General features: G+C 52.8%; 2 protein-coding genes across 5 annotated transcripts; both read right to left on the bottom strand.

Annotated features, from left to right (window-relative positions):
• Positions 1–267: 267 nt before the first annotated feature.
• On the bottom strand, positions 268–16,090 carry TGFB1 (transforming growth factor beta 1). 2 transcript variants are annotated; one of them, XM_055412092.2, is made up of 7 exons: positions 14,850–16,090; positions 11,459–11,619; positions 10,143–10,260; positions 7,977–8,054; positions 7,658–7,808; positions 1,274–1,427; positions 268–582 (listed from the first exon to the last, which is right to left on the bottom strand). In XM_055412092.2, exons 1-7 carry the CDS (start codon positions 15,202–15,204, stop codon positions 424–426), a joined length of 1,176 nt encoding a protein of 391 aa, XP_055268067.1. In that variant the 5' UTR covers positions 15,205–16,090; the 3' UTR covers positions 268–423. The 2 variants fall into 2 exon arrangements, with proteins under 2 accessions (XP_055268067.1, XP_055268068.1); XM_055412093.2 differs by having other exon boundaries at positions 7,658–7,805; positions 14,850–16,087.
• Positions 16,091–16,674: 584 nt separating this feature from the next.
• On the bottom strand, positions 16,675–24,104 carry B9D2 (B9 domain containing 2). 3 transcript variants are annotated; one of them, XM_055412090.2, is made up of 4 exons: positions 23,948–24,104; positions 23,354–23,445; positions 19,980–20,105; positions 16,675–17,275 (listed from the first exon to the last, which is right to left on the bottom strand). In XM_055412090.2, exons 2-4 carry the CDS (start codon positions 23,439–23,441, stop codon positions 16,962–16,964), a joined length of 528 nt encoding a protein of 175 aa, XP_055268065.2. In that variant the 5' UTR covers positions 23,442–23,445; positions 23,948–24,104; the 3' UTR covers positions 16,675–16,961. The 3 variants fall into 3 exon arrangements, with proteins under 3 accessions (XP_055268065.2, XP_088686339.1, XP_055268066.2); XM_088830213.1 differs by having other exon boundaries at positions 23,898–24,050; XM_055412091.2 differs by having other exon boundaries at positions 23,893–24,048.
• Positions 24,105–24,659: the final 555 nt, after the last annotated feature.

Here is a 24,659-nt window from a genome sequence, read left to right as displayed (position 1 = left end):
TTATCTCAGAGCTTTGTTATGGTGGTTTAAAGAGTTAATTAATATAAGACACTTAAAATAGGGTCCAAGGTGCTCAATCAATAAACCTAACAATAAATAAATCTAAATGTTCACTAGGAGTAAGGAACATAACAAGCGCAAAGGAAGTTTTTGTGTGAAGAGGGGCAAATGAATAAAGACAGGAGGACAGGAGGAGGCAGATGGGGGGGGGGGGAGAGAACGTCGGAAGGGAGAACGCCGTCAGCGCCCAAAGACACAAAGACCCAATCCTCTCGCCACCTTTAATGGACCCCAGGTGGGCTTGATGGGGGGGCGGGGTGCTGTGTCCTTAAATACAGTTCTGGTGAGGCGGGCGGGGGCGGGGCCGGGCCTGCCGGGTGGGCGGGGCCAGTGGGGGCGGGGACTGTTGGGTGGGGCGGGGCCTCAGCTGCACTTGCAGGAGCGCACGATCATGTTGGACAACTGCTCCACCTTGGGCTTGCGGCCCACGTAGTACACGATGGGCAGGGGCTCCAGCGCCTGAGGCACGCAGCACGGCGCCGCCGACGCGCCCGGGTTGTGCTGGTTGTACAGGGCCAGGACCTGCGGGGCGGGCGCGCGGAGTCAGGGTCGGGCCGTGGGGAGGATGCCGCCACCCTGCCAGCCTCTCCCCATCTCATTCCGTGTCTTTCTGGTTCTCTGCCTCTCCCCATGTTCCACTCTTGGCTTGTATCCCACTGTCTTTCTCCTTCCATCTTCCGAATTCTCTACCCTCCTGCCTTTTTCTCTCACTCTGCCTCTCCTTTTCTTTCTCCTTCCATCTCCCCACCTCTTCCCTCGCCCAAGTTATCCGTCTCCACGGGCTAAGTCACTTTAGTCGTATCCGACTCTGTGACCCCATGGACTGTAGGACGCCAGGCTCCTCTGTCCATGGGGTTTCCCAGGCAAGAATACTGGAGTGGGCCGCCATTTCCTTCTCCAGGGGATCTTCCTGACCCAGGGATTGAACTCACGTCTGTCTCTTGTGTCTCCTGCATTGGCAGGCGGGTTCTTTACCACTAGGTCTCCCAGATCTCTGTCTCCCACTCCCTGGAGTCTCTAACGTTGCAGACCCTGCCTCGAGCTTTTCTTCCATCCTATTATCACCTCCCCTCCAACCTCCCTCTCCCCTGTATTTCTGACTGCCATCTCGCCAATTCATCTGATTTGACCTCTCTTTCTCCCTCTCCCTCGATTTCTGCTACCCCCATCCCACCCCCACCTGGGGAGTGGGGGTGTCGGGCTCCAGACGCACCTTGCTGTACTGGGTGTCCAGGCTCCAGATGTAAGGGCAGGGCCCCAGGCAGAAATTGGCGTGGTACCCCTTGGGTTCGTGAATCCACTTCCAGCCCAGGTCCTTGCGGAAGTCAATGTAGAGCTGACGAACACAGCAGTTCTTTTCTGTAGAGCTGCAGGCGGGAGAGAAAAACAGTCAGGAGAGCAGAAGGCTGCCCCTCCTCCCCTGAAGTGTGTTTCACCCTGGTTGCCCTCCAGCACGGTATCCAACCTGGACTCCCTTGCACCCTCTGTGATAATAACAGCAATAATAGTAATAATAGTAGTGATCATCGCTAACATTGATAAAGCACTTCCTCTAGTCCAGCACTGCACCAAGGGCAACCTCATGAGCATTATCTCAGGCAGCACTCAAAACAAACCCGTAAGGCGCCAAGTGAGGGGAGTTCCCAGGGAGACATCCAGTGGTTAAGACTCCGAGCTTCAATACAACAAAAAAAGGAACAAACAAGCAAACAAACAAAGACTCCAAGCTTCCACTGTAGGGCGCATGGATTCAATCCCCCTGGTCAAGGAAGTTCCACGTTGCATGCTGCACAGTGCAGCCAAAAAAAAAAAACACCAAGCTTAAAGAAGCCAAATGACTGTCCACAGGGGACAGCTACACAGATCACCCCACACTGACACACTGCAACATAAACAACATAGTGCAGGTCCACGTGTACTGATATGTTCTCAGCGTGCAACAAATGTTTACTGAACTACTCCGTGTTGGGCTGGGGTCTACTGGGGACTCAGTACAAATGAAACAGACAAATCCCTGCCTCCTGGGGCCACATCCTAGAGACTGTCATGTCTCTCCTCTGCTCTGAACAAGTCCAATGTCCAAGTCCTCACCACAAGCTCAAGGAGCCACTGGATCTAGCTGATCTCAACTTCCTCCCCACTCCTCCTCTCGCTGTCCTCTGGCCACTTTAGCATCCTCGCTGTTCCTGAGTCCCAGTCCAGGACCTTTGCACGTGCTGTTCCTTCTGCCTGGCTTGCTTTTCCCACAGATACCCTCTCTGGCTCTGTTCCTTCACTCCATTTATACATGTGCTCAAACATCCTTCACTTTGGGGAGTCTTCCCTCCTACAACACTGCCTGGCATGCAGCAGGTGCTCAATAAATATCAGTTAAGCAAATGATGTCATTGCCTCAGAGGCCTTCCTGGATGATCCTACCCAAAATACCAATCTAAAGAGTTGTCAATTCCTAGGGACTTTCTAGGAATTGGTAAAGACCATGTGCTTCCAATGTAGGCGGCATGGGTTCGATTCCTGGTCAGGAAATATCTCACATGCCATGAGGCGCAGCAAAAAAAAAAAAAGATAGTTAATTCCATTTAGCGTAATAACAGCATTTCAGTTCTGCAAGGAAATATAAAAATGTCTGCAACATTTGAATCAGTTTTAATGAGGTGGATGAAATTGGAGCCAATTATACAGAGTGAAGTAAGCCAGAAAGAAAAACATCAATACAGTATACTAACGCATATATATGGAATTTAGAAAGATGGCAACCTGAACCCTGTATACGAGACTGCAAAAGAGACATAGGCATATAAAACAGTCTTTGGGACTCTGTGGGAGAGGGTGAAGATGGGATGATTGGGGAGAACGGCATTGTAGCATGTATATTATCATAAGTGACCAGTCCAGGTTCGACGCATGATACAGGATGCTTGGGGCTGGTGCACGGGGATGACATGGAGGGAGGATATGGGGAAAAGGGAGGTGGGAGGGGGGTTCAAGAAAGGGAACACATGTACACCCGGGGCGGATTCATGTCAATGTATGGCAAAACCAACCAATATATTAATGTAAGGTAATTTGCCTTCAATAAAATAAATTTTTAAAAAAATGCAACAGAAATGGGGCAAATCTTAATGCCTGTTGATCTAGATGAGAGTGTATGGGGGTTCATTTTACCATCTTGGTTGCTTATACATTTAAATGTTTCCATAATAAAAAGTTTAAATCAGAATAGGAAAAACAAATCATCACAATGATTTCTTTCTTTCCTCTTCCTTGGATTTATATTCCTTCTTCGAACTTACTGCAACCTGCTCTTTTATTAGAGATTGATTTGTTCATCTGTTCATTTCCTGTCTTCCTCTGAAGACAGGACTTTTTGTCTATTTTGTCCCTAAAGGTGTCCCCACTGCCTATAACAGTCCCTAGCACATGGCAGGTGCTTAGCAAGTGTTGGCTGTATAAATTAATTGATCAATATGTTGGATTTTTTAGAAGCACATCAGAGAGTGGTGGTGTGTAAGACTACTGCCATGTACTCATGATCTCTGATTCGGGCTCAGATGCAAAAGTCAGTCCTCGGGCTTCCCTGGTGGCTCAGTGGTAAAGAATCTGCCTTGCAATGAAGGAGACATGGGTTTGATCCCTTGTCCGGGAAGACCCCATATGCTGTGGAGTGACAAAACCCTTGTGCCACAAGTATTGAGCCTGTGCTCTAGAGCCTGGGAGCCACAACTGCTAACTCTATGTGCTGCAACTACTGTAGTCCATGCACTCTTGAGCCCGTGCTCTGCAACAAGAGAAGCCACTGCAGTGAGAAACCACATGCTGCAACTAGAGAAAAGCCTGCACAAATATAATAAAAGTCTGTTCAGAGGGGGACTGAGGGGTCAGAACTGGAGAGTCTTTGAATAGCCTTTCTAGGTTTGCTCCATGTGCATGTATTTTCCTATTTAAAAATCAATACAGAATTTCCTACAAGGCAGGTCTTATTAGTTTTTAATATGTATTTGGCTGTGCCAGGTCTTCGCAGCAACAGGTGAATTCTTTGGTTGCTATATGAGAATCTTAGTTCCCTGACCAGAGAGCGAACCCAGGCCCCCTGCATTGGGAGTGTGGTGTCTTAGCCACACCAGGGAAGTTCCAAGGCAGGTCTTATATTGTTATTCCCATTTGAAGGAGGAATAAACTGAGCCTTAGAGAAAGGGGGATGCCGTCTGTTCAAATGTAGGCTGTAGGTGGTAGAGCTCAGGGCCAGAGGTCTCTGACTTCATTTGCCCAGCCCAACCATGTCAGCTCAAGCAGAGCAGGAGGAGGTGATGCCACAGGCTCTCCCAAGGCAAGACAAGACCTTTCCAAGAGCCACAGGACCTCAAAAAGGAAGTCAGGAAACTAAGATTCCTGTGAGCTCAGCCTGGTCCCTCCTCAGTCTGGTTAGGCCTCAGTTCCTTCATCTGTACAAAGATACAGGGGACGTTAGATCAAATAAGATATTGTTAAGTGCCGAGGAGACATCAGGATGTCCATGGACAGGCTCAGGGAGGTGTCTGAGCTCTCTAAACCATGCACACGTATGTGTGTTGTTGTTGTGTAGTCGCTAAGTCATGTCTGACTCTTCTGTGACCCCCTGGACTGCAGTCTGCCAGGCTCCTCTGTCCATGGGATTCTCCAGGCAAGAATACTGGAATGGGTTGCCATTTCCCCCTCTGAGGGATCTTCCCGACTCAAAGATCAAACCTGCGTTTCCTGTAGCTCCTGCATTGCAGGCAGATTCTTTATCGATGAGCTACCAGGGAAGCCCACATATGTGTGTATGTATAGGCATATTCTGGGGGGAAAAGGTTCCTGGCTTTCAGCTTCTCAAAAAGGTCTTAGATTCACAGAAGGGGAAGAACCACTGTCCAGAAAAATCTATCATTTCTGGTCCAGCTCTGCTGGGGTGCTGAGATCCTCTGATATGAAGTGTGTGATTCCATTACCCAACTCAACTGCTCTCCACGTGGGGTTCCTGGAGCAGCGGCAGCAGCATCGCCTGGGAACTTCTGGGAGATGCAAGTTCTCAGGCCCCACCCCAGATGCACTGAATCAGAAACTAGGGGGTGGGGATGGCTGGGAGACAGCAGACCACATTTAACAAGCCCTCCAGGTGACCCTGAGCTACTCTCTAACCCTGGATGTTAGGGAAAGGGTCATTGAGGCTTCCCAGTGGAGATAGTGGTTAAGCTAAGAATAACTTTTTATTGTGGAAAGTCTCGGACATACACCAACCCACTCCAGTAGTGTTGCCTGGAAAATTCCATGGACAGAAGAGTCTGGCGGGCTACAGTCCATGGGGTCGCAAAGAGTCAGACACTACTGAGCACAGCACAGGCATGGGACATTCCCCAAAGCAGAGAATCTTACATTTAACTGCTGTGTCTCTACCATCGGGCTCCAGCAAACACCAAGTCATGGTCAGTTTCACTGTATTTCTACCCGCGTCCACTTTCTCTCCTTTGACGAATGATTTTGAAACCCACGTCACCCACCGTATTATTTCATCCATAAATATTTCTATCTCCAAGTAAATCTAGACTACTTTAAAGCATCACACAAAAAACAGTAATTCCTTGATATCATCAAATATCTAGTCAGAGTTCATACTTCCCCAACTCTCATAAATATCTTTTCAATTATTTTATCTATTTTTTTAGCCATGCCATGTAGCATATGGGATCTTAGTTCCCTGACAAGGGATCAAACCCACATCCCCTGCATTGGAAGCACAGTCTTAAACACTGGACTACCAGGGAAGTCCCAATATCTTTAAAAAAAAGAAAAAGTTTGGGGAATTCCCTGGTGGTCCAGTGGTTAGTATTCCATGCTCCCAATGCAGGAGACATGGGTTTGATCCCTGGTCAGGTTAAGATCCTGGAGACCATGAAGCGAGGCCAAAAAGCAAATAAGTAAATAAAATCTTAAAAACAGTCTCCATACATAAAGACTCAAGTAAAGTCTATACATGGCTATTGGTTGATACATCTTTTAAGATTCTTTTAAAAATCTATAAACCCATCTCCCTATTTCATCCCTTTGTATCATATTTGTTGAAGAAACTGGGTCAGGTTTCCCACAATCTAGATGTTGCAGACTGCATGCCCATGGTGCTGTTTAACATGTTTCTCTGTCCTTATATTTCTGGAAAATTGGGAGTTGGACCTACCATTATTGATGGGCTTCAGGTTTGATTTTTGGCAAGATTTCCTAAGTGACATTGTGTCGCTCATGTGGCTGGCTGCCTCTCTCTTAAAGTTACAGCAGGCTGGCACTCAGACTTTAATCCATCCATTCATTGATAGTGTTGTTGGGCAGAGGGTAGGATCTGGTGATGAAGGACCTTGGAAACAGAGCTGACTTTCCAGCAGGAGAAGTGCATGCAACAAAGCCCAAAGGCACCATCAAAGTACTTAGCAGAGGCAGGCTAAGGTCAGATTATCATTCTAAATTTGCAATATTCTAACTCTGAATTCCAAAATTCCAAGACTACAACTTCTCAGTTTTCTTAGACTGCAATACACTGGCATCTCAAGATACTAACACAGCAACAGCTTTCCAACTTTCTAGAATTCCCACATCCCCACTCTCGAGGATCTTGGCATTCTGTTTTTTGTTTTATCTTGGCATTCTTGAATTCCAATATTTCAAAACTGCATTCCAGCATTCCACAGTTCTGAGCCCATCTTCCAAGAGGGTCAAGCTGCCACTTTCTAAGATCACAGGCTTCCAAGATTCTAACAAGACTCTAGCACCAGGGCTTCCCTGGTGGTCCAGTGGTTAAGAATCCACCTGCCAATGCAGGGGACATGGATTTGATCCCAGGTCAGGGAAGATCCCATGTGCCCAGAAGCGACTTAAGCCCGCAAGCTGCAACCACTGAAGACAAAGCATCTAGGGCCCATGCTCCTCAACAAGAGACGCCTCCTCAACTAAAGAAAGCCCAAGCAGCAGTGAAGATTCAGTGCAACCAAGAATAAACAAATAATAAGACTGAGTCCCAACATGCTAAGGTACCAGTATTCTGGCTTCCACCAACTCCAACATTTATGGATGCTAAAAGTTCAACACAGGATTCCACCATTCTGGACCTAATATTCAAGGACTCCAACCTGCCAACATGGGAGATTCCAGTCTGTCAATGGTACCCATCATGGGCAATCTTCCAGTTCTGAATTCCCAACTTCTAAGAACCCAACATTCCAACATTCTCAGATTTCAATAATTAATACCGAATTCTAACATCCTAGAATCCCAACGTTTTCAAACCCCAACCTGCCCACAGTACACAAATCTAACACGGTACCCTTCCAATGCTGAAGTCCCACATGTTCAGTGTTCCACATTCTAATAAGTCTCCGATGCCAACCAACCAGCAAGAGACCCACCTGATCTCAACATCCCAGGACTCCCAGTTCGCACACACTCCAGCATCCGAGGCTCAGACCTCATCCCCTGAACCCTCCAGGCTGAAGGAGACGCTAGCCCAACCAGCGCACCAGCTAGGTACCCAACCTGCGGTGGCCGCTCAGTGGATGGCGAGGACGCCCCCAGCCCAGAAGGCTGCAAGGTTCACCTGAAGCAGTAGTTGGTGTCCAGGGCTCGGCGGTGGCGGGAGCTGTGCAGGTGCTGGGCCCTCTCCAGAGGGGTGGCCATGAGGAGCAGGAAGGGCCGGTTCATGCCGTGAATGGTGGCGAGGTCACCCCGGCGGCCGGAACTGAACCCTGCTTTGGTTTTGGGCGTCAAGGGGGTGGGGAGGATTGGAGACACACACACACACACACACTCAGATGGATGAATGACGGAGATGGGCGGGGGAGGACACACACAGAGACAGACAGACACACATCACGACTGGGCGTCGGCGAGGGCGGGGGGCAGGGAGGGGGCCTCACCGTTAATGTCCACTTGAAGCGTGTTATCTTTACTGTCACAGGAGCAGTGGGCACTGAGGCGAAAGCCCTCGATTCCCTCTGTGGGAGTGGGGAGAGGGGAGCCAGCATGAGGGGGGCGGCTCACCCATCCCTGCGGGTGGGCAGGAGAGGAAGGAAGTCGCAAACCCCTGGGGTGTGGGGGGATCTCTTTCCTGCCCCTTCCCCTGCCTGCCCCCTCACTGCACCCTCTCGCTCCAGTTCTTGGCCTTGCGGCCTCCTTCTCCTCCTCCAGGTCTCAGCTCCGAGGCCACCTCCCCCAGGAGGCCCTCCGGGACACAGCCCCTCTCCCCACTGTGACAGCACCTTTTTTTCTCCAAAGCACTGACCTCTGTAGCTCTGACATTAGTCTTTGGCTATTTATTTCCCTCATTGTTCTCAGTGGTGAGCAGGATACAACGGGGGCAGGGAACCTTGTTTTCTTGTTCCCTGCTGGGCCTGGCCCTCAGTCTTAAAAACAAACATCTCCTGAGTGCTCTGGGCGCCAGACCCTGTTCTAAACACTCTTTGGGTGTTATTTCCTTTAATCCTCAGCAAAGTTCCCCATTTTACAGATGAGGAAGCCAAGGCCCACAGGCAGGGCTGGGATGGGATGCAAGGATTAGGCTCCTGTCATAAGGCAGGTGCAGAAGAAAGGTTTTCCTTTTTCCTTTTTTTAAAAAATATACAAAACAAAAAGTAACAGTTTTTATTAACATTTTTTGAAAGAATAGTGTGTTCGTCACTCAGTTGTGTCCAACTCTGCGACCCTATGGACTGTAGCCCACCAGGCTCCTCTGTCCATGGGATTCTCCAGGCAAGAATACTGGAGTAGGTAGCCATTCTCTTTTCCAGGGCATCTTTCCAACCCAGGGATTGAACCTAGTCTCCTGCATTGCAGGCGGATTCTTTACCATCTGAGTCACCAGGGAAGCCCGTTTGAAAGAATATGTATATCTAATCATCATAGCAGTATTTATCAGTTGTTCTTATTTTTTAAATTGGCTTTTACCGGAGCGTAGTTGCTGTACAATGTTGTATTAGTTTCTACTGTACAGCAAAGTGAATCAGCTGAATGTGCACACATATTCCAGAAGAAAGGTTTCTTGAATGAATGACTGAATGAATGCTTTCCTAAGCACCCACAATAGTGTGGGACCCTGTATCGGGTGCTCTGGACTCAGCAGTCAGCTCAGGACACTTGTCCCAGTATGCACCTGCTCCCTAACCCCCATCATTTCCTCTGGCCAAACCATCACCTCTTGCATGAGTCTCAACACAATCATTCTCACCCAGAAAGTCCTCTTGGACCCCCTCAGAGGGGTTAGGGTACCCACTCTGGGCTCCTGTAGCACTTATGGCCTCCCCCAGCCCGGCCCTGCTCAACCTGGCCATCATAGCCTGCTAAGGCTTTGGGCAAGATTTCCTGGGTATCTAGAAGTGAGTATGGGTCCCATGAGGGGAGGCTGTCATGATTACCACTGTGTTCCCCCACCCCACCAGCATAGGGCCAGCCAGAGAGCAGGAACCTACTAGCATTTACCCCAGTGAAGGAAGGAATGAGAGGGAGACTAGGAAGGGAGATTTGAGTACTGGGGCCTTCTACATGACAGGACAGATAGTCCTTTTCCAGACAGAACAGGTATGTCAGGCTTTCCCTGGACTCGAGGCCTCAGCACAGCCTATTCCTCTGCCTTGAACACTCTTGCCCCTCCCTCCTTTCCCGGGCTGGCCCCATGCATCCCTCTGACACCCACTCCAATATCCCCTCCTCCAGGAAGCCCTCCCTGACCTCCCAGGCTGCATCAGGCACCTCCTCTGGGCTCCCCATCCCAACCCTGCCCACGCTGGGACATTACTACCTGGTTTTCATGTCTTTTCCCCAAGTCCCCCAACCCAAGCAACGGAGCACGAGCTTCCTAAAGGTCAGGATGAAGCTGTTTTCGTCACTTCTGTGTCTCCAGCATCACCCAGCACAGGGCAGGTGCTCCAGAAATGGATTAACCATTAATCACTCAGGCGTGAGTGTCTGGGAGGAGGGCCAGGTCTGGGCTCTTCGGCCCCAACACAGGGCAAGGGGTGCTAGGCAGGGTGGTCTCAGGACAAATAATGGGTTACAAAACAGAGGCTGGGCAGACAAGTGCTCCTCACCTCTGTGGGTCAGCCACTGCCGCACAACTCCAGTGACATCAAAGGACAGCCACTCCGGTGAGTCGCTGGGGGCGAGCAGCCGGTTGCTGAGGTAGCGCCAGGAATTGTTGCTATATTTCTGGGGGATGAAGAATTGGGGGGTGAGACAGTGGGTAGAGGCTGCCACACACACCCATGTACCCTGCACCCCTCATTCCATCTGCTCCCCAAAACGGGTCTCCACACAGTCCCTCAGACAGTCCCCCTCCCAGACAGCCACACTGAGGGGCTTCACAGAAACCACCCAACCCCACGACAGGGGACAGAGAACTCCAGGCTGGGGGTCAAGGCACCTAGGCATTTCAGCCTCCACCCTTGATGCCGGGATGGCTATGAAAAATTTGTTTCTCTTTTGTGGCCTCAGTTTCCTCACTGGTGAAATGCCCGGGTCCTTTCAGCTTGGACAGCTCATGAGGCTACGATTCTCCTACTGACATCACAGAGGTCATTGATGATACAGCTCTGAATTCTGACAGTCTGTCGCTTTCTAGAAGTTATGTTCGAAGTCATTCCATAACTCCAGCACTTGGTGGCACCCCAAGAATTACACATTCTATGAACCCGAGAAGTTTTATGAGAGTCAAGTTCAACAAACCCAGGAGTCCGACGTGCCAGAAACCTGGACGGTGCAGACGCCTGACATCCACGAGGAATGACGCCCTGGGAACTGGCAGCATAAAGCCGAGTTCTCTAGACTCCGAGCAGTTAGTATCAGAGCTTCCTCGTCGTAAGAGTAACATCTACCACTGAATCTAACATTCCATCTGACAGGGCTTCTAGGTCACATAGCCTTTTAGAAAATCCAGATTTTCTGGACTCTTCCTGGAGACTCTTCTAGAACAGAGCTATCCAAGAGAACTTTCTGTGACGATGCAAATGGGCTTTATCGGCGGTGTCCAAAATAGCAGCCACTCACCCCATGTGACTACGAGCCACTTGAACTATGGCCAGTGAGACTGAGAAACTGAACTCTTTATTCTATTTAATTTTAATCCACTTAAACGGCCATATGTGGCTAGTGGCTACTGCGTGGGCACAGGGCATTTTGAAAGTCTCCAACTTTTCAAAGATTCCAACTTTCCTTGTCCTGAGTTTTCAGAGTCCAGCTCCAAAGATTCCAGCTGCTAAGCATTTAACATTCTAGGGCTCTAGGAGACTCCACAGTCTGTGCTCCCTCATCCTTCAGGGTTGGTCCACGTGGACCCTGCAGCCACCAGCCTTGCGGCCATCCTGGGACCACCCCAGCCCAGGCCTCCTTCCGGGACCCTTGCCCCCACCTGGTACAGCTCCACGTGCTGCTCCACTTTTAACTTGAGCCTCAGCAGGCGCAGCTCTGCCCGAGAGAGCAACACAGGTTCGGGCACCGCTTCCCGGAGCTCAGACGTGTTGAAGAACATATATATGCTGTGCGAGCTAGACTTCATTTTCTCATAGATTTCTAGGCGGAAAGAGTCGGGGGGGGGCGCTGTCAGTGTTTGGCAAGGGGCAGGGGAGCTAGTGTACCCCAAATTGAAGAGCTCTGGGTTGGAGTCCGACCCTGACACTTTTTAGCTGTGTGACCTTAGGTGACTAGCTTCTCCTCTCTGGGTTTGTTTCCACCTCTTTACTATTATTTTAAATATTTATTTATTTGGCTGTGCAGGGTCTTAGTTGTGGTGTAGGATCTTCGGGCTTCGTGCAGTGCGGGGTCTTTAGTTGCAGCATGCGAACACTTAGTTGCAACATGTGAGATCTAGTTCCCTGACCAGGGATCGAACCTGGGTCCCCTGCATTGGGAACTTGGAGTCTGAGCCACTGGACCACCAGGGAAATTCCGCTAGCTCTTTAAACAGGGTCCTATCCATACTTCCCTCTCATCAGGTAAGAAGTGGCTGGCCCCTCAGTACAAAGCCGGCTTGGGGGTGGGGCTGCTCTGCTTGCTCAGGCCTCTCCAGCACCTGGAGCCTCAAATGCAAGTTATGTTGAAGCTGAGAGATAAAGGGCCCTTGGATCAGACTATGCCTCTGCTGCCTTCTGTGACCTTGGGCAAGTCACATTCTCTCTTGGAGCTGTTAAATCTACTTGACATCAAGCTCTCTGCCTCCCAACCTAGGCTCTCCTAACTGAAGAGAGGAGTGCAACTTTGGGCAGATGAATTCCTCTCTCTGTGCCAGATTCTCACCTATAAGCCAAGGACTGATGACAGAATGACAGTGTGAAATAGATGAGATGATGCAGATAAAGTATGTCGCACAGAGTCTGCATACAATGGTTACTCTAATGTGTGTTCAACAACCCCATGAGAAAGAGTCTATTAGTATACCCATTTTATAGATGGGCAAACTGAGGCAAAGAGATGAAACAATTTGCCCCTAGGCCACACAGCCAGGAAACTACAGTGTGGGGTGGGGATTCAAACTCAGCCAGTCTGATCAGAGCCTATGCTCTTAATCCCTAGGCTATGCTCCCTCCCTGTTAATGTGGTTATTTTTTTTTTAATTAGTAGTAAGTAGTATTTCCTCCTTTAACTGGTTAGAGAAAGTAAAGTTCACTCTAGATAAGGATGGCTTCAGGGGTGGGGGAAGGGAAACAGAAAATTAAGAAGACTCCCAGTCCAGGAAAAATTGGGGACTGGGAATGAGGGGGGCAGGCCTTGATCAACCGGAGCAGTTTCTTTAGGCCTCTGCGGTGGGGGCATGGAAATGGTGGAGACATGTTGAGAAAAGACAGAGGAAGACCCTCTTGAGCGCCTCCTTCCCCCTGCTCCTCCCATCTCTTGGCTGGCCCCTCTTCCTCACAAATAAGCCCTATCTTGGCCCAAGGGTTACTCAGGCGACTCAAACGGAAGGGCAGAGCCCAGGCCCAGGAGACAGATAGGGAGGAAGAGCGATAGAGGGAGCAGGACGGGTCAGAGGGAGAGATGGAGAGTAGGATACGGAGGAGAAAAAGAGAGAAGAAAAAGGGAAGAGATGGAGAGAGAAGCTTGGTGACCCAGAGAGGGACCGAGCAACACGGATGCGGGAGAGACGGAAAGGCAGAAGACAAACGGGAAGACAGACGGAGGGTTTGGGAGCGAGATGGAGGCAGGAGAGCGCTGAAGAGAAACTGAAGGTGTCAGCGTTGGAAAAACCTCTCCGACGAAGGTGAAGCGTCGACGGAAAAGGTGAGACGGAGATGTGGGTGGGTAGCCTGCAGGGATGTCATTTGACTGAAGCCGCAACTGGGCGCCCAAATGGGCCAGAGACCCACACGTCTACTGCCCACGAGGGAAACTGAAAGCCTCGCCCCCGGGCCTCGGGGCCCCCGGGACGCCCGGGTACCCGCGCGGGCGCCGACAGGGCGGGCCCGGGGTAGCCCCGCCCCGAGCTGGGGGCGAAGAGGCAGGGAGCCGCCGCCGTCGCGAGGGCGGGGACCGGACCTGCCTCGTCTCGCCCCAGGCTCCGCGCGCGATCCCCGCCCCGTAACCCCCCACCCCAACCCCGAGGCACGAGAAGGAAAAGGAAGGGAGGGCTAGGCAGCCGGACGCTGGGGTTTCCCCAGCCTCGCAGGGAGGAACTAGGAGCTGGGGGTCTAGGCTCGCCGCAGAGCTCTGCGGGGTCCTCCTGCTCCTTCCGGAAGCGCAGGCTCCTCCCCCACGCCCGCGCGTGGCACCCACGTGGGGCTTCTCCAACCCCTACAAGCTCGGTCTTTCCCCCGGGTCTCGCAGAGTCGCAGCCACCCACCTATCTCTCCCTACTACGACTCCTCACTCAGCCCTCTTCCTCCCAGTCAGCGGCGGGAGGGTGGGGGGCCCTGCTGCTCCCAGCATGACACCATCCGTCGCTGTTCTACCCCATTCCAAGTCCACCTTTCCCACGCTTATCCTCCCGTTCTGTAAACCCCTTCCCACGACCCAGTATTGTAGGTTTCCTGGGGGCGCGCGCTTCCTTCTCTGGGTTTCCTCCTCTTACAGTCCGTCTGGGAAATACTCAGAGCACCTCCTGGTGCATCCTGGGCACCCCCCGCCCCCACCCCCTGGGCACATTCTAGGGTCTCCTCTCCCGCTAGTTTCCCGCACCCTACAACCTCGCGTCTCCTTCCGACCTCACCTTTATCACCCCCTCCCCGCCTCTCTTTCTAAGCCCTCCCCCAATCTCGCGTGTTCTTCGCGTCCTGTGCATGCGGGTCCACTTTCTCTACTTTCCTGGCACCCCTCTGGGGTTCGCTTCTGTTTTTCTGTCCTTGAATCTTCCTGCCTCACGGCCCCTGAACTCTGGGTCAGCTTTCCCCACTACCTCTCTCTCCTTTTCCAAATGCCGGGGTGCTAGTTTCCCCCAAAGTGAGCTCCCTCTCTGCAACCCCACTCCCACGACCCCCGCATTCTCGAGCACCCTGCAAAGGGGAAGTCTTTTTCGAATGGCTTCGCTTCTCTCACTCTAAGGGACTCCCCGCACGATCTCGCATGATCCCGTCGCCCTCTAAAAGCGGTCCACTTCGCTCACTATCTCTTATTCAAGACCAGATACCTTGGGGTTAGGGAGCTCAGCTCTATCCTCTTTGGGACCCCTCCCCCCAACCACGTTCCCAGCGCCCCCGGGGGTTCTCTTCCTCCAGCCAGTTTCCTCTACCAGCAATTTCCTCCCCGTGACCCCTGCACTCCGGCGCCCCCTGGGGGCTCCCCTCCAGGGTCCCCTGCCCCTGCAAGCTCACCGTTGCCGTATTCCACCATTAGCACGCGGGTGACCTCCTTGGCGTAGTAGTCCGCCTCTGGCTCAGGCTCCGTTTCGGCACTTTCCCCGGCCACCCGGTCGCGGGTACTGTTGTAAAGGGCCAGTATGGCCTCGGGCAGCGGGCCGGGTGGCACGTCCCCCTGGCTAGGGGGGCTGGCGAGCCGAAGCTTGGACAGAATCTGGCCGCGGATGGCCTCGATGCGCTTCCGCTTCACCAGCTCCATGTCGATGGTCTTGCAGGTGGACAGCCCGGCGACCGGCCGGCCAGGCGTCAGCATTAGTAGCCACAGCAGCGGCAGCAGCAGCGGCAGTAGCCGCAGCCCCGAGGGCGGCATGGGGGAGGCAGCGCCCCCCGGCACAGCCGAGAGCGCGAGCTGGGCTGGGGTGGGAAGAGGGAGGCCCCGCCCCTACAGGGGCTGGGGTGGGTGGGGGTCTCCCGAGGAAAAGGTAGGAGGGTCTGTTTGCAGGGAGAGTTGAGGCCTTCAGGGAGAACGGAGCAGAGCTGGAGGGGAGGCTCTGATGGGTGGGTTCTCTGTATCCCACGGAAAAAAACCGAGATGGGTGAGCTCTGTACTAGAGATGGGTGATCTTGAATAGAAAAGCTGAGGCAAGTCTGAGAGATCCCGTCTCCCGGAGAAGGGTCCTCGGATGCGCGGGGGCTCAGGACAGAGGCTGGGGAGTTGGGGGGCCGTGCAGGGGGGTGCGCCCGAAGTCTGGGGTCAAGTCTTCGCGGGAGTCGGATTTGCGGTTCCTGATGGCTGGTCCGGAATGGGGGCGCCTGGGGAATGCCGTGTAGGCGGCAGGGAGGGAGCAAGCGTCCGAGGCGGTGGCGGGGGCTGCTGCTGTCTGGGGTGCTCAAGTCCTGCCTCGCGGAGCAGCGCTGCGCGTTGCGGTCCCCGCGCCTTCGGCTCCCAGCGGCAGCGGAAAAGTCTCAAAACTTTTTTTCCTCTTCTCCCAACCAGCTCGTCCCTCCTCCCGCTCCTCCTCCCCCTCCTCCCCGCAGTGGCGGCGGCAGCGGCGGGGGCGGCGGCGGCTCGTCTCAGACTCTGGGGCCTCGGGCTGCTCCTCAGCCCCGCGGGCGGCTCCGAGCCCGGGGGGTGCCCCGGAGGGGGCGTCCCCCCTGCCCCCGGCCGGGGGCCTTGCTGTCTGGCGGATCCGCGGCGGGAGGAGGGAGGTGGGACGGCCTGGGGCGCGAAGGGCGGCGGCAGCGGGGACCGGCAGGGGCAGCGGGGGTTTTTGAAGCCGCCCCGGCCCCACCCAGGAAGCGCGCGGGGCGGGGGCGGCCCTCTGGGGGAGGGCACGGGGGGGCCGGGCCACGGTCCGCATCTTGCGTGGGCGGGCTCCAAGGGGGGTCCCTTAAGCCCGGGGGGAGGGGGCGGGCACCCGGCTCCGCCCCACCAACAGGGTGCTGCCTCCTGGCGGTCGAGCGCCACCGAAGCGGGCGGCAGTGAAGCGTGTGGCTTTGAGGACTGGGCCGGGGGACCTACATAGTGAGGAAGGCTCTGAGAATGGGGACGCAGGATACGGGGACTCCGAGGTGGACCGCCCCGAGTGGAGAGTGGGAAACCGGGGCAGAGGGGAAGAGGGTCAGCCAGAAGCTAAGGAGCCACTGGGGAAAGGGGCACGGGGCAGGGGGAACCCCCAAGGAGTGGGGGCCCTTAAGAGCATCACCCAGAGTGGGGAAGGGGGTCAGACGCTGAGGCAGAGGGCAAGGGAAGGGGGCTTGAGGAGGAGGGTAACAGTAGGAGGAATCCCCCCACCCCCGGCCCACGTCTGACAGATTAAGGTCAGAAAAGCACCCACACTTGAAAAGCACCACACCTTTATTGAGCCCTTCCATGTGCCAGCAGCTTCTCTGCACCCAATCCCTGTGAGCCCACACACCTACTGCCCCCATTTTACAGATGGGAAAACTGGACCTGGGAGGGGCAGCCACTGGGCTTGAATTGCCAGTCAGGATAGAAGCCGCACCAGCCTTGGCTGGGTCAGGTCTGATAGTCTCCAAAGCCCATGCTTCTGACCACTGCACCATCCTGCCCCTTATGGGGTGTCCCAAGACATGGCTGGGGGCCAGCCACCCTTATAGGCTCCTTCAGCATTCAACCCCATAGCGATCGAAGTGGCGCAGCAGCAGGCTCAGCTCGAGGTGCACGGTGCCACCAGAAGTGGTGTGCAGGCGATAGCGGTCAGCCCCACTGTAGATGGCATCTCCGTGCAGCAGCTGAGGCCCGCCACCCACGAAGGCCCTCGCCAGCTGCTCTCGCCAGCTGCCCAGGGGCCGCCACGTGGGGCAGTCCAGCTGGTGGGTGCCTGGACTGCTGGGCACATGGCAAAAGCCATAGCCTGCAAGCTGGCAGCGGCCAAAGCTGTCCTGGGACCACACCTGGAGATGGAGCCGGGGCCAGCCTGCAGGAGAGGAGGGAGGGAGGAAAGGTGAAGGGGTACAGCCCAGCCTCCTGCTCCTGAAGACCCCAGGCCCAGTGCTTCCCTGCCAGGTTTCTGCCCTACCCTCCTCCTCTGGACCACCACAGAGCAGCCAAAGGGATCTTTCTGAATCCAGGTTCTTCCTCTGCTCAAAACCCTTCCATGATTCCCTAATGCATTCAGTATAAAGTCCAACCTCAACATTCTAGGCCCTTGAGGTCTGGCCTCTGTTGAATTCTCTGTTGGCCTCCTCCTCTGTGTCCCTATCTTCGGGGAGCCCAGTCCCCAGCTGAGGGTGTTGGGCCTTGTCCTGGATGCCTCCTTCCTTCCCTCCCCATGGCCACATCCTGTCCTCTTTCCTGGCCTCGGGGCCTTCTTTCTTGCCTTCATCATCGTTCACCTGGCAGCTGGAAGCATCTTTCTCCCCTTTCCATAGATTTCCCAGTTCCTCACTCAAGATACAGTTCAGCTCCTCACCCTATAGGCTAAGTGCTTGGGAGATCCAGCCCCATTTCACCCTCCTTTCTGAGTCTCTCTGAGCTTGGCCCTGTTCTAGAAGCTGGGGATACAGCAGTGAACAGGGCAGACAAAAATTCCTGCCCTTGTGCAGCTGACATCTTAGACAACCAACACAGTAAATACGCAAATTATAGGGTATGTTAGATGGTGATAACTGCTCTGGAGAAAAATAAGCTGGGTAGGGTGGGAGTAGGCATGCAGTTTTAGAAGGCGGTGATCAAGAAAAAATTTACTGAGAAGGTGACATCGGAGGGAATGCTTAAAGGAGGGAAGAGCCTGGGGGCTATATGGCTATCTAGGAAAGAGTGCTCCCAGCAGAGGGGACAGCTAGTGCAAAGGCCCTCAGGTAGGAGCTGCCTGGTGGGACTGATGTGGCTGGAGCAGACGGGGAAGGGGAGACAGAACCAGACCAAGCAGGACCCTGTCCTTCCATGGTAAAGCTTTGCCTTTTACCTTGAGTAATGTGGGGATCACAGAGGGTCCTAAGCAGAGGAGGAATGTGACCTGACTTAGGTGTTCACAGGGGGGACACCTCAGTAAAGACTCCATGGTAACAGCCCAGTGAGAGGTAATGGTGGACAGATCAGGGTGCTTTGAAGGGGGTGGGGGGAGTGATGACATTCAGGATGCATTCCAAAGGTGGAGCTAATGGGATTTCCTAATAGAATGAGAAAAGAAACGGCAAGGTATTTGGGATCCTTAAGAGCTGAAAGGACTGTGGCCTGCCTCACCTTCCAATCCGTCACTCATGAGGCACTCAGAGGGATCTTTTTTTTTAATTGCAATCTTTTTTTTTTTTTAATGTTTATTTATTTGTTTGACTGCGTCAGGTCTCAGTTGTGGCACATGGGATCTCTGTTGCGGCACAAGGGCTCCAGAGCCCACAGACTCAGTAGTCACATGGACCCAGCTGCTCCACAGCATGTGAGATCTTAGTTCCCTGACCAGGGATTGAACCTATGTCCCCTGCATTGAAAGGTGGATTCTCAACCTCTGGACCACCAGGGAAGTCCCCAGAGGGATCTTTTAAAAGCAAAATCTGACTTGTCAATCACCTGCTCTGACTCCCCAGATATGGCCTCCACTCTGCGGCCTGGCACTGAAGATCCTGCAGGGCCTGTTCCCTGTCCCCTGCCACATCACCCCGTGTAGTCCCCTTGCTTACCCTCCATCCTTCAAATACCCAACTCACCTTTTCCCCTTGACCCTTCCACACTTGGGTTTCTGCCTAGAACCCTCTTCCATCGTTCTGTTTTAATAGCTCCTATTGACTCTTCACAGCAAAGCCAAACATTCCCCCTCCTCCAGGAAGCCCTCCCTGAACTCCCCCAGCAGAGTAAGGCACCTCCTCTGGGCTCCCAGAGCCCTTCAGGATCCCTCATCCCAGGTCTGCCCACTCTGGGTTGCCACTCAGGGTAGCTCTTTCTCTCCCCAGAGATGATCTGTGTGGGAACAGAGCTGGGCTAGCAGGGGCTGTCTCATCACTGACATCTCCTTGGCCCCCCTGACACAGGGCAGGCACTCAGTAACTATTATTTATATGATAGAAATATATGGCATATTTGTCTAGACTATTTCCTGGAATCTACTCCTTTGTAACGACACAAATATTCCTCCAGAAAAGGTTTTCTGATACCCCTCCTCTCTCACATATTCATTTACCCTTGAGCAGCAGAAAAGTCCTGCTTGCAGAACAGCCACTAGCCTTTACCTCTTTCTCTCTCATAGCCCTCCCCCAGCTTCCTCCTTTTTTTTTTTGGCTGAGCCAAGTAGTGTGTGGGATCTTAGTTCCCCTACCAGGGATCAAACCCACGCCCCCTGCATTGGAAGGGCAGCATCTTAACCCCTGGACCTCCAGGAAGTGCCTCCCAGCTTCCTTCTGATGGAAGACTCTCTTGCTTTGTCTCTGTGAAAGTCACGCCCCTCTCCCCCGGCCCGCCCCTTGACCTTGCCCCGTTAACCCTGCCCTCTGCCCCGGTTCTAACGAACTCTAGAGCTGGCCTGGGGAGGTTTCAGCTCAGCCTCTCCCGGGCTAAATCTGGTCAGGAAAGGAACCCAATGGCACAGGAAGCAGGGCCAGCACTTGGTGGTTCCGGTTCTGGTAGCATGGGGGTGCCACTAACCCACCTCCCGTTAGTCTAGCCTGAGGCCCAGGCTGGGAACCCACCTTGAAGGCCTTTGGTGGCGAAGTGCAGGTCGATGGGGTGGGACCAGTAGGCCACGTCCCCTATCTGGGGGGTGTCCACCTGTGTTTGGCCCTCCCGCACACCTGACAGGAGCTTCCATGCTGCCCCTGCAAGTGAGAGCCAGGACATGGATGAGGTGGGGGGGGAGGGGCAGGAGACAGTCCTCAGGAAGGGGATCCCACTGTGGCTGCAGGACCCCCTTTCTCTCTGGAACCAGGGGTGGGTGGTTGTCAAGGGTTGCAAAGTGTAGATTCTGGAGCCATATGTCTAGATTTAAATCTTGGCACTATTTCTTCCTGCCTATGCAACCTTGGGCTTGTTACCTTTCTCTGCCTTGGTCTTCCCATCTGTAAGGTGGGTATAATAATAATGCATCCCTCACAGGTTTGTGATTTGATTAAATGAATTAATACACACGAAGCACTAAGACTAGTGGCCATGGCACAGTGCCTGCTGAGTAAGTGATGGGTATAACTTTATTATATTACTATTCTCATTCCACATTTAGAGGCCCTAGTCCAGACACGACTGAAGCGACTTAGCAGCAGCAGTAGTCCGAGGACTAAGATGGGTCCAAGGGTGTCCTTCATGAACAAAAGCACAGAGCATATCATGAAAGGTGCATCGTAATAGCAATCCTACCGAGGGTGACAGTAATATCAAAAATGCACTGAGTGCTTACCGAATGCCAGACGCTGTGCTAAGCGCTTTAGTGATGAATTCATTTAATCCGCCTTCTGGGACTCTTAATCCCCACCCCACCCCCTGCTTACAGATTCTCCTCCATAGCCCACAGGCCCTGAAAGGCCTGGCCTGTGCCCACCACCCACCCCACCCCCACCCACCACCTTCCTGAGCTCATCTTGCATCACTTTCCTCGTTCCTCACCACTCTCTGGCCTCACTGGTTCTATTTTTGTTCCACTCTTCAGGGCCTTTGCACTGGCTGTTCCCTTTGCCTAGAAAACCCTGCTCCTGAATGTCCCCAGACTTTTTTTTCCATACTTCAGGGATCAGCTCAAGTGCTACTTTCACAGAGGTGTTCTCCCTCACCCTCCTATCCCCAAACTAACCAGTCCGTCTCACATCATCTCTCAGCTCATCTCTCCCGAGGACCTAGTACACGATCTGTAATTATTGGACTCATGTCTTTATCTGTTTATTTATTTTCTGTCTCCCCTACTGTGAGCCCCAAGAGAGCAGGGATCTTGTAAAGTACTGGATACCCAGGACCGCAAACCCAGATCTTGGTACACAGAAGGTGCTCAATATGTGTTTGCTAGACAAAGAAATGATCCTAGGAGGTGGGGGCTAATACAATCCTCATCTTACAGGTAAAGAAACAGACTCTGAGAAGGAATGGCACTTGGCCATTCATTCCACAAACCTTTACTGAATACCTTCTCTGTGCTAAGCACTGTTCTCCACGCTGGGCCTACAGCAGGACCACAGCAGACCAAGTCCCACAGTGGAGCTAATTCAAATGGAGCTCTGTTTTGTTTCTGGTTTGTTTGTTTTTTGTTTTTGACCATGCCTCGAAGCATGCAGGGATCTTAATTTCTTGACCAGGGATCGAACCCATGGCCCCTGCAGTGGAAGTGTGGAATCTTAACCACTGGAAGTGGTTAAATGGAATCTTAACCACCAGGGAAGTTTCTCAAATAGAGTTCTGACTGATAGCAGAGACCAAGCCCCTTATCTGACTGCCCCTCAGCTCTCCTTTGCATAACTAACCCTCCTCTCCCTGGCAAAGAGCCCCCTGAAATAATAAAAATCATGTTGGTCACTGCTCCCTTCTGGGCCAGGTGAGAAAAGCAACAGACCTTGAGTCAGGATTCTCACATACAAGACTTCCTGACGTTGCTATGAAGGACAAATAGTCCCATTTTATGGACTAGGAAACTGAGGTTCTGAGAGGGAATAGCGCTTGCCCAGGGTCACAGAACAAATGAGTGGTAGCGTGCTGGAAACCAAGTTGATTCCAGGCTTGTCTTATTCACTCAACTGGAGGATCCCAATTTCCCAGGGAATCTCAGCCACTAGTCTATCCACCAGTGAGATCACAAAGGACTCTGGACCTAAAAAGATGATGATGACAATGGCCACACTCATTTCATGGACATGTATCTCTGCTAGACAACATATCCCAGGCTTAGAAAAAAGAGCCCATCCAGCTGTTACACAAGCCAGGCAAACACTTACGAGGACTTACAAATCCAGGTCCTCTTCTAAGGGCTGTTGATATTCATGTAGTCCTCACAACAACTCCATGAGGTAAATAGTGCTATTATTCCCATTGTATAGACAGGGGAATCGAGGCAAAGACAAGTGCCCAAGGTTCCATAATTAATAAACAGGAGCTGGTTTTGAATCCAGGCAGTCTCTGCTCTTAACCTCTCAGTACTCTGCTGCCTCTTAGGTGCTGTTAGCTTCATTTTCAGACAAGGAAACAGGCTCAAAAAGGTCAAGTCCAAAGGCTCCCAATTAATAGGTAAGGGAGTTTGTATTTGAGCCCAGGCTTGGTGACCTGTGGCCCTATCACACTAACCACCACACTCTATTGCCTCTGATGGAAAGGCATGAAAACTGGGACCTCCAAGGTCCCTCTTGGGCTTGTGTGGATGGACTTGGATGACGATCAGAACCAGGTTCCTACGTTTTCACAGAGAAATATGAATACAGGAGGGTGGTCTCTCCTCTTAATTACAAGATGGAAACTTCCATTTCATCCTAAGAACTCAATAAACGGAGACAGTAAAGCAAAGAATTAAGATGGGGGAGTCACCCAAGGCACCTCTAAGACAGGGAATGGAACCCAAATAGTGTTGTTAGGGCTGTTAAGTGTTTTGAGGATTGGGAGTGTGTGTTGGGGGTGGGTGGGTGTGTCAAGCCTATAGTCCCCTATCCTTGCTGTGTGCTAAGTCACTTCAGTCGCGTCTGACTCTTTGTGACCCTATAGACTATAGCCTACCAGGCTCCTCTGTCCATGGGATTCTCCAGGCAAGAATACTGGAATGGGTTGCCATGCCCTCCTTCAGGGGATCTTCCAGACGCAGGGATCAAACCCGTGTCTCTTACGTCTCTTGCATTGGCAGGCAGGTTCTTTACCACTAGCACCACCATGGGAAGCCCTCAGGGAATGTGTATTGAGAGACTAGAACTCAGAGTTCCCAGAGGTGGGATGGGAAGGGATAAGAAGGGAGCCCGAGACTCGCATGAACAGAATGTGGTCAGGGGTAGGAGTCCTGAGAACTGACGGAAGCTGAGGACCAGGGACGGAGCCAAGGGTCAAGGAAAGAGGTGAAGCAGCTAGACGGAGAGGTTTCGGTGGGGAAATGAACCATGTCGGGGGATACCTGTGTGGACGCCCCACTTGCAGAACAGGCTACTTTCTGAGAAACCGGTGGCCCCCATGATCTGTCCGATCACGTGCACCTCAGCCATTGCCCTGCAAGGGGAAAATATAATCACAGACTTATGAGAAAAGTGTACAATTATCTCCACCTAATAGATGGGAAGACTGAGGCCCACCAAGTAAGGAGCAATACGTGGGATTCCAAGCTGGTTTCGTCAAACCACTGAGGTTGCGGTTTCAACCATGATACTAACTGCCTCTCCAGGAGAGTTTCAGAAAAATAAGCGGCGAGAAACGTACGCTCCAAGGAGCTGGCGCGTAACTCGGCCTGCCTCTAAAATAACTTCTTGCTAGGCTCAACGCTTCGGAAAGTCCCGCCCCAGGGGCCCCAATGGCTCCGCCCACAACACAAAAGCTCCGCCTCCCACGTCAGACTTCCGCCCCCCAAGTCCATGAGGCGAGGCGCATGCGTTTTATGTGCTGGGCGCCTTAGCGCCGCCTGTGTGAGTTCGCGCATGCGTTATTCCTACCGCAAAATACCTAACGGTTAGGAGAGGCGAGAGCGCTGGCGGGGCTTGGAGTTCATGGGCCTGACCTGTCCCTCTCTCCGCAGGCGCTGACTCCCCAGGTCCGGCTCACGCCTCTCCTAGGACCTTCCTGACAGCGAGAGCTCTGAGGCGCAGATCTCTCCGCGACTGAGTCCGCCTCCTGCCTCCCAGGTTGTTGCTGGGGCAACGGCACCCTCCTCCCCTGGCCTTGCACCCGCCCTGCGGGTTGCTAATTGGCCCTAGCGGCCTTTTGGGGGCGGAACTATGCTGTGATTGACATTTTCTCTCCCCCACCCACTTCCATTTTTGGGTAAGAAGTCTTTCCAGCCACGACCCACGGTTCAGCCATTTGCGGCGTGGCCCCGTTACGGCCACGGTGAGCGCGGCGAAGAAGTTTGAACACTGTATGTCTCAGATATTCTCATAACAGAATAAGCAAATCCATCCATGCCCCATTACCCCTCAAACTGTCAACTGGGACCACAAGACAGACTTGAGCCAGAGCTAAGGGGGAATCTCACGAGTTTGGGTGCATCCCTTTGCCTCCTAACTGGAAATAAACTTCATCTGGTTGGCGGGGTTCCTTTTTAGAGTTCCCCCAAGCTCCTCAAAGGCTGATAAATCCAACTTCCTTCTCAGAAATACCGCCCATTTCTTCATTGTTAGTGCAGATTCTGAGCAATGAGTGGGTGGGGTGGGGGAACGGGTAAGTGAAATGAGGAACTGAGGCCACTTTATCTGCAGAAAATCCTGTTTTTG

This window comes from Moschus berezovskii, chromosome 22, assembly GCF_049115385.1.
Source record: "Moschus berezovskii isolate FMDL1 chromosome 22, NW_MosBer_1.0, whole genome shotgun sequence".
Lineage (NCBI taxonomy): Eukaryota > Metazoa > Chordata > Mammalia > Artiodactyla > Moschidae > Moschus > Moschus berezovskii.
The sequence above is the reverse complement of the archived record's forward strand: the minus strand, read 5'-3'. Positions and strand labels throughout refer to the sequence as shown.

Bases quoted from the DNA above. Each gene is read 5' to 3' on its own strand.
- TGFB1 (XM_055412092.2), bottom strand. From the start codon at position 15,204: ATGCCGCCCTCGGGGCTGCGGCTACTGCCGCTGCTGCTGCCGCTGCTG. The intron at 1,428-7,657 runs GTGAACCTTGCA...TCCCGCCTGCAG, and splicing joins GACACCAACTACTGCTTCAG to CTCTACAGAAAAGAACTGCT. The intron at 583-1,273 runs GTGCGTCTGGAG...CCCGCCCCGCAG, and splicing joins TGGACACCCAGTACAGCAAG to GTCCTGGCCCTGTACAACCA.
- B9D2 (XM_055412090.2), bottom strand. From the start codon at position 23,441: ATGGCTGAGGTGCACGTGATCGGACAGATCATGGGGGCCACCGGTTTC. The intron at 20,106-23,353 runs GTATCCCCCGAC...TCTCACTTGCAG, and splicing joins CAAGTGGGGCGTCCACACAG to GGGCAGCATGGAAGCTCCTG. The intron at 17,276-19,979 runs GTGGGTTCCCAG...CCTCTCCTGCAG, and splicing joins CGCCACCAAAGGCCTTCAAG to GCTGGCCCCGGCTCCATCTC.